This window comes from Penaeus japonicus, unplaced genomic scaffold, assembly GCF_977035675.1.
Source record: "Penaeus japonicus unplaced genomic scaffold, GWHDUDI00000001_assembly GWHDUDI00000025, whole genome shotgun sequence".
NCBI lineage: Eukaryota > Metazoa > Arthropoda > Malacostraca > Decapoda > Penaeidae > Penaeus > Penaeus japonicus.
The window spans coordinates 17,084,878-17,092,040 of NW_028234427.1; the positions used below are offsets into that span (position 1 = coordinate 17,084,878).

Sequence of the window (7,163 nt, forward strand, 5' to 3'; positions counted from 1 at the left end):
ACTCTTTTTCTTCTCTCATCCTGGGAGGAACCTGATCGCTTGACTTTGTACAGTGAAAAATATGGGTGTTCTGCGTAGGGCGTGTTTGGGTGCTCTGTCACTGCAACCTCTGTGAGGTTGCTCAACAAGTCTTCCATGTTTGACCTGTAAATGACAAGCAACATTCAGTAAGAAAAAAAAGGTTTGTTTTGCTATGATCCTTTTACTGTCTGATTCCTTTTCTATAATCTGAGTAGCAAGTAAGAACACCATGAACAAAATATTTTCTTATTTAATATATATTGGACTACTTGCTTGCAATAATTCTCTTATATTGAGAGAGAAAATAAATCTATAACTACTTAAAACAACTCCCATGCACATCATGTCATTCACTGAGGAAAAAGTTGGATTATAATATACAAAAAATACCTAGACAAATAATGATTAAAGAATAAACAATAATAAACAAGGATAAACACTCAAAAAAATGCATGCAACTGAGAAATCCAATTACTTCATGACTTTTACTAAACTTCTATGAAGAATAAAACAGTATACAAGACAAAAAAGGATTTGTGAATTGTCTGGAACCATATATTGTTTATTCTCTCTACCTATTAATAGTAATTTGATTACTTCTATCCCCATTTCATTTAGAAAAAAAAATCGTTATTGGCAGGTTGCTTCACACCCTTCATGTAAAAATAGGAATCTAAAATGGTGGTAAAAAACAAAATTTAATTTTTAAAAGTTTGACTGTAATACAGGACAGTTTCAGGTGGTTCAATTTTTTTTTTTTTCAAAACTATATATTTCCTTGCACAAACGAGGTTACAGAAGAGTTTACTCAAGTGATCTAGTTCAGAGTTAATAACACACCCCGGTTTTCGGAAATTAAAATCATTGGTAAACATTAACCATGCTGCCTGCCACACATGATAAAACAAATAAAACATATAACTTCGAGAGTCGATTCCAATGACAAATCTCATCTCTTCACCTCTAAATACTATCCAGATAGATTTACCTATACCTAAATGTATGATAGTGTTATAGAGTTATCAGTGGAGACGAAGGGAAACGTTTCTCCAAGCTGCTCTTCGCATGTTTGTTTTGGTTACCGTTATCCTCACCAAGATCCTCACTCTCACCAATATTTACTTTTTCTGCTTATTACTAAATTGTGTTATGTGCTTTTTCACTCGTGCTTTAATTTGGTTTTTAAAACATACATTCATTTTAAGATATATTTTGAAAAATAGAACAAAATTTTAGCTATCTGGCACTCTGTTCATGTGAAAATAACATGTAAACAAACGCGGTGTCTCTCACGTGTGTCTTCCGTCTATCGGCCGACCTCCTTTTTTCGGACTAAATACTTGTGTTACGCGGAGTAGCTTCTCCTTGAGCAATAGCTTTTATGTAGTATTTGAAGGTTATTCAGAGACAATTGTCGCGAGATCAAAATGAGCTTCGATGTGCCGGATTGGGGTGACACCGATGCATTCTCTTACCATTTCGATCTGCCAGTTGATATACCTTTGGTAGGTTAATTTGGCTCTATTATAACATTATTTGCAGATTGTGTAATCATGTTACTTGCCATTTTTGTTGATTTAAACTATTTTCTTCAAACCATTCACATAGGAGCACAACGTTTGGGAGTTCATTCCAGTTTCTATTCTATGTGTATAGATGAAAAGAACAGACATTTGACATTACGCTTTGGTAATATAGTTAAAATCAGATGCATTGTATATAATACAAATGTTATCTTAACAAGGTCTTTAAACATCTTGCCACGTCAGTCATTAATTTCAAGATTTCAAAACATATGATATATTGTAACATTTAGTCCTTATTTACTTGCCAGAATATCAAGCAAGATCAAAGCTCTTTCTATTATCAAAAGACCTGTTAATATATGTTTCTCTTTACTCAGTTTCTCTCTCTCTCCATCACTTATTTGATACATATAGTAGTAAAGAAGAAAGAATCAAGGGAAAAAAAATTTACACATGGAATGTCTCATTTCAGGCAATAACTGGTGGTAGCAAGAAACGTAAGGAAGAAGAAAATACTCCAGTCCAGAAGAAGCAAAAGTTAAGTAATGGCAATGAGATGCAAACGAGCAGTAATGAAGCTCAGGAGAACTCAGCCATTACAAAGACAAAGAAGAAGAAGAAGAAAGGAACTGCAGAGAGTATAACCGAGACAGCAGTTATTCCAAACGAAAATGGTGTTTCCCATAAGAAGAACAAGAACAAGTACAAGGAGATCAATAAAGAGCAGAAGCGAAGAAAGATGGAGAATGGGGACGGCATCAAGTGGCATCCATCGCGGTGCATACCAGATGTAGCAATAGAGGACAAGAAAGTTTCAAACAATTTGGAATTGGAAGAGAAAAATGGAGGCATGGAAGAGCCACTTAAAGGGAAAAAGAAAAAGAGAAAAATTGATGAAGTGAATGTTGACATTAAAAATGAGGATGCTGGTTTCATCCTGCAAGATGAAAAAGCAAACATATTAAATTCAGCAGGACTTACTAATGGAACTTTGCAGGCAATTCCAAAAGTTGAGAATGGAGAAATGCCAAGTAAGATTAAAAAGCAAAAAAAGAAAGATGAAAAAGCATTAGAAAAAAATAGTGTAATTGAAAAGGATACAGCTCTAGCAGGACCTACGAGAGAGTCAGATTTAAATACTAAAAAGCAGAAGAAAAAGGGTAAAAAAGCATCTGAAAAAAGTGCAGTGTTAAATGTGACTGAAGATTTACAGGAAATTCCAGAAGCTACAAATGGGGCTACAATGAGTAAGACTAAGAAACAGAAGAAGAGCGATAGGAAGGCGTTAGAGGAAAATACACTTTCAAAAGAAATCACTACTGAGTCAAATCTAAATGAAAGCTTTCAGGAAATTCCTGAAGTTGGGAATGAAGAAATTTCAGTTAAAACTAAAAAGAAGAAGAAAAAGAAGAAAGTTGTAGAAGGAAACACAGTTCCTGCTGAACTTAATAGAGAATCAAATTTGAATGAAAGTTTACAAAATCCTGATGCTGGGAGTAAAGAAACTTTAAAGAAGACTAAGAAACAGAAGAAAATAGAGGCAAAGGGTTTAGGAAAGACCTCAGAGTCCGTAGGCCATACTGTGGAATCTGGTCTGAATGGAAATGTACAAGAAATTCCTGAAGCTACTGGAAGAGAAACACTTGGCAAGAGTAAAAAACAAAAGAAAAAAATGAAGGCTTTAGACATTTCCACTACAGATGTTAAAGATAACTCAAGTATAAAAATAGAATCAACTATAGAAAATTCTTCAAAAGAAGATAACAAGAAACCAGATAAAATAAAAGCTAAAACAAAGAAAGATACAAACAATCCACTTAACAAAGAGAAAGCTACTACTAGCAAAGGGGAATCAGACACCCAGAAAGGAAAGAAAAAGAAAAAGAAGAACCAAAAGAAGATGAATGATGCAGAGGAGGAAAAAGAATTTCAGGAAAAAGACCCTCAGTTCACATCAGACTTAGATTCACTGTTGAAGGAACTTGACTTCGACCAGTTTGATATGAAGGATTTTGAGGAGGAGGACGATGATGACCACGATGATGTAGCAAGAGAGGTGGAAGACTTGTCCGAGTCGGAAATGTCTGATTATGAGGAAGAGGGTCAAAATGAAGGCATGGCAGAGAAAGAAGAGGATGATGGGGACATTGCTGATGATGAGAGTGATGAAGAGGTGAAGGGCAAAAAGAATAAATTAGAAAAGAAGAAAGAGGCTAACCCAGAGCCAAGCCCAGGAAGCAAAAAGTTGGACAAGAAGATTTTGCTCGGAATGCTAGAAAAAAATGAAAAGCTAGAGACGACAAAGCCTGAACCAAAGAAGGAAAAGCCAAAGTTGAGTGCTGCAGAGGCTCTCAAGCAGAAGATGATTGTTCAACTCAATGCAGCAAGATTCAGGCAAGTTTTATGTTGTTTGTTAGAGTAATATGGTAGGTTTCTCCAGGTTGCAGTTTACAGTATTTTTCCATCTTTACATCTATAGTTTTGTAAGTATGACATCTGCCTGTTCACACATTTTATTTTACAGTATGCTATAATGTAGCTTGAAATAAAGTCAGCAGATATATAACAATTTTAATAATTTTGATAATAATTTATAACCCATAGCATGGATTATCATACAACTTATTATAATAAGAGTACTAATCCCTAACCCTCCACTCACTCACTCACTCTCTCTCTCACACACACAAACACAAACATACACAACAAATACACACAAATGATGATGATAGTAATGATACTAATACTAATAATAATATTAATGCTAATAAAAATAACATCACATGCTTTCTTCCCACACAATAGGATGGTGAACGAGGAGCTGTACACAACAACAAGTGAAAAAGCAAAGGCCATGTTCAAAAGAGACCCCGAGGCATTTAAATCTTACCACGTGGGCTACCAGAACCAGGTAGAGCAGTGGCCTATCAACCCCCTTAATGTTATCATTACTTGGCTGAAAAAACAGTAAGTGTCCTTCATTGGTACTATGAGTACTTAGAAAGTTTGTTGTCATTGTTTGATATTATTGTGATAATGATTTTTGGTATATTTTAATACTATTGTTATTGCTATAGAATAGAATATATAGAATTATAGAAAATAATATATAGAATTTGGAGGTAATAAGAAGTATACTGTTTTCTTTAACCACTCCTGAATTTGATGTTCTCAAGAAAAAGAAGTTTTTTATTTATTTATCCCCCCCCTTTTTTTAATGATAGAACATATGAAGAAAGGCTATAGTAATGTAAAGTTTCTCTGTTAACTCCAAAGTTAACTCTTAGTAGAAAATGTCATTTGTTTTGTGGTCTACTTCAAATAGTCACTTGGTCAACCAGAATTTGTTCTGATTGCTACTAGAGGTCACTGTACACCTTTCCACATTGCTACCCTAAGTGTAAAGGTAGGGTAAGGGTAAGGATGAGGGTATTGGAATTGGGAAGGGTAAGGATGAGGGAAGCTTAAGAGATTAGGCCTTTCTCCAAGCCTTATATACTCTTGGCAGGTGCAGTAGAACAGTTTCAGCGTGTTTGCGTTCAAATGAGTTAGCAAAATAATAAAGTCAAAAACTTATAAGATCTTTATATATTTAGGTCCTTGTATACATTTAACATTGCATGATTCGAGGATTACCCAAAGTGGAGAACCATTGGTTTATGTAATGTTATCCTTGACCCTATAATTGTATTTTCAGAGAAACAGTAGAATTATAGTGCTAAGAGTTAAAAGGGATTCACTTGTAAAGATTGCACAGATATCTATCCATGATTAGTTAATTTTCACCTTCCTTCCAGACCAACAGTTCAATAACTTTCCCCTCCCTTCCTCAGACCTAAGGATTGGATTATTGCCGATTTTGGGTGCGGTGACGCTAAGTTATCTATGAGCGTCCCACAGACGAAGGTCCACTCTTTTGACCTGGTGGCTGCCAACAATAGGGTCACTGCCTGTGACATGGCCCACACACCCCTGAAACCTGGGTCTGTAGATGTGGTGGTCTTCTGCCTATCACTTATGGGTACCAACATCAAGGATTTCATCATTGAGGCCAATAGGGTGTTGAAGAAAGGGTATGTATGGCAGTGTTCAAATCATTGTTCCTCACCCTTTTTTCTTTATTTATTAGTTTCTTATATACATATATTTATCCAGATCTATCCATCTTTATCTATCTCCATCAATCTATCTGTCTGTCTGTCTGTCTGTCTGTCTGTCTGTCTTCTATCTATCTGTCTGTCTGTCTGTCTGTCTGTCTGTCTATATGTCTGTCTGTCTGTCTGTCTGTCTGTCTGTCTATCTGTCTGTCTATATGTCTGTCTGTCTGTCTATATGTCTGTCTATATGTCTGTCTATATGTCTATATGTCTATATGTCTATATGTCTATATGTCTATATGTCTATATGTCTATATATATATATATATATATATATATATATATATATATATATATATATATATATATATCTGATTGCCAAGTTTTGTTTCTTGTATATTTAGAACCTTCTCCAGACACCAAGCCATATGTTATGATTTCATTCAATTGCCTCCAAAATGAAATACATTCCCTTTTCTCATGTCTCTCTCTTCTTTCTCCAGTATTTCCTTTTTCTCATTCCCCTCTCCCTCCTCCCGCTGTTTCAATCAAACCAATATTGCCTTTTTCTTCTCTCTTCTTGTCCCATTTCCCCCCCTAACACTCACTTTTTTATTATCTCTATGAATAATCTTTCTCTCCTGTTCTCTTCCTTTTTTCCCCTTTATCTTGCAAGCTAATGTTTTTTGTTTTCTCTCTCCACCAGTGGTATCATGAAAGTAGCTGAAGTGGAGAGCCGATTCACTAATCTCAATGATTTCCTGTTAAATGTATCACGTCTGGGATTCCACTGCACTCAGAAAGATGTCCAGCAAAAGTACTTCTACATGTTTGACTTCAAGAAGAACCGTGACTGCAAGAAAGCAAAGGATGTGCCTGAGATTGCACTAAAACCGTGCATGTATAAGAAGAGATAGGGTTTATTGTTTGTTTGTTTTCTTATTCTTTTTTGTAGGGTCAGCTTTTATGTGTCTACTCGTTTTGTTTTTTGTTTTTTTTTATTAGGGAGATGTTATGGTAAATTAATATTTATGACTTGTTGGAATTAATGAAATATGGTTGACTTTTTAAAACATTAAATGATAATTCATTTCATTTTATTTTTGTGTACATATAATATATGTAAGTGTACTGAAATCATATTTTTTGCCAACACCAGTTAAAAGAAAATGGAGTGAAATAAAAAGGAAAAATACTTCTTATATTGTTTTTAACCCAATACCACCGGCCGCCAGCCACAGATGGCGATTATGTAATATGATAGCGCCGGGTGCCGGCATAGGCCGTCAATAATATAATTGATTTAGGCCTATGCGTTCGAGAGCCCCGGCATTGAAGCCATAAAAGACAAAACAGTCCCAGCGGAAATGGGTTAACTTCACCTGTAGGACATAGAAATATTAATATTTTATATCCTGGATTTTTGTATCTGAATTATAGCTTCTTGATATACCTAGTCATAAATGATCAAGATAGTTTATTTCTATACCTAAAGGATGACTGCTCCTGTTCCATTCCC

General features: G+C 35.1%; 2 protein-coding genes across 6 annotated transcripts in view; one reads left to right on the forward strand and one right to left on the reverse strand.

The window, feature by feature from the left end:
* Snup (snurportin-1) overlaps positions 1-1,123 on the reverse strand; it is a 12,384-nt gene extending 11,261 nt beyond the window's left edge. For 3 of the 5 annotated variants that reach the window (XM_043014768.2, XM_086551391.1, XM_086551388.1), the window contains exons 1-2: positions 1,016-1,123; positions 1-144 (exon numbers count right to left, since the gene is read on the reverse strand). The exon at positions 1-144 is cut by the window's left edge and continues 18 nt beyond it. In XM_043014768.2, the coding sequence (XP_042870702.2) occupies positions 1-137 (137 nt within the window). In that variant the 5' untranslated portion in view covers positions 138-144; positions 1,016-1,123. Of the gene's footprint in view, positions 145-982 lie in introns of all 5 variants that reach the window. The other 2 variants (XM_086551389.1, XM_086551390.1) reach the window with 2 other exon arrangements.
* Positions 1,124-1,286: 163 nt separating this feature from the next.
* On the forward strand, positions 1,287-6,843 carry LOC122252334 (uncharacterized). Its single transcript, XM_086551387.1, has 5 exons — positions 1,287-1,526; positions 2,020-3,941; positions 4,353-4,514; positions 5,381-5,620; positions 6,351-6,843. The coding sequence occupies exons 1-5, from the start codon at positions 1,449-1,451 to the stop codon at positions 6,559-6,561; spliced, it is 2,613 nt and encodes an 870-aa protein (XP_086407513.1). The 5' UTR covers positions 1,287-1,448; the 3' UTR covers positions 6,562-6,843.
* Positions 6,844-7,163: the final 320 nt, after the last annotated feature.

Excerpts from the sequence above, each read along its gene's own strand:
- LOC122252334 (XM_086551387.1), top strand. The coding sequence starts at position 1,449 with ATGAGCTTCGATGTGCCGGATTGGGGTGACACCGATGCATTCTCTTAC. Across the intron at positions 3,942-4,352 it reads CTCAATGCAGCAAGATTCAG|GATGGTGAACGAGGAGCTGT; the intron begins GCAAGTTTTATG and ends CCCACACAATAG. Across the intron at positions 4,515-5,380 it reads ATTACTTGGCTGAAAAAACA|ACCTAAGGATTGGATTATTG; the intron begins GTAAGTGTCCTT and ends TCCCTTCCTCAG.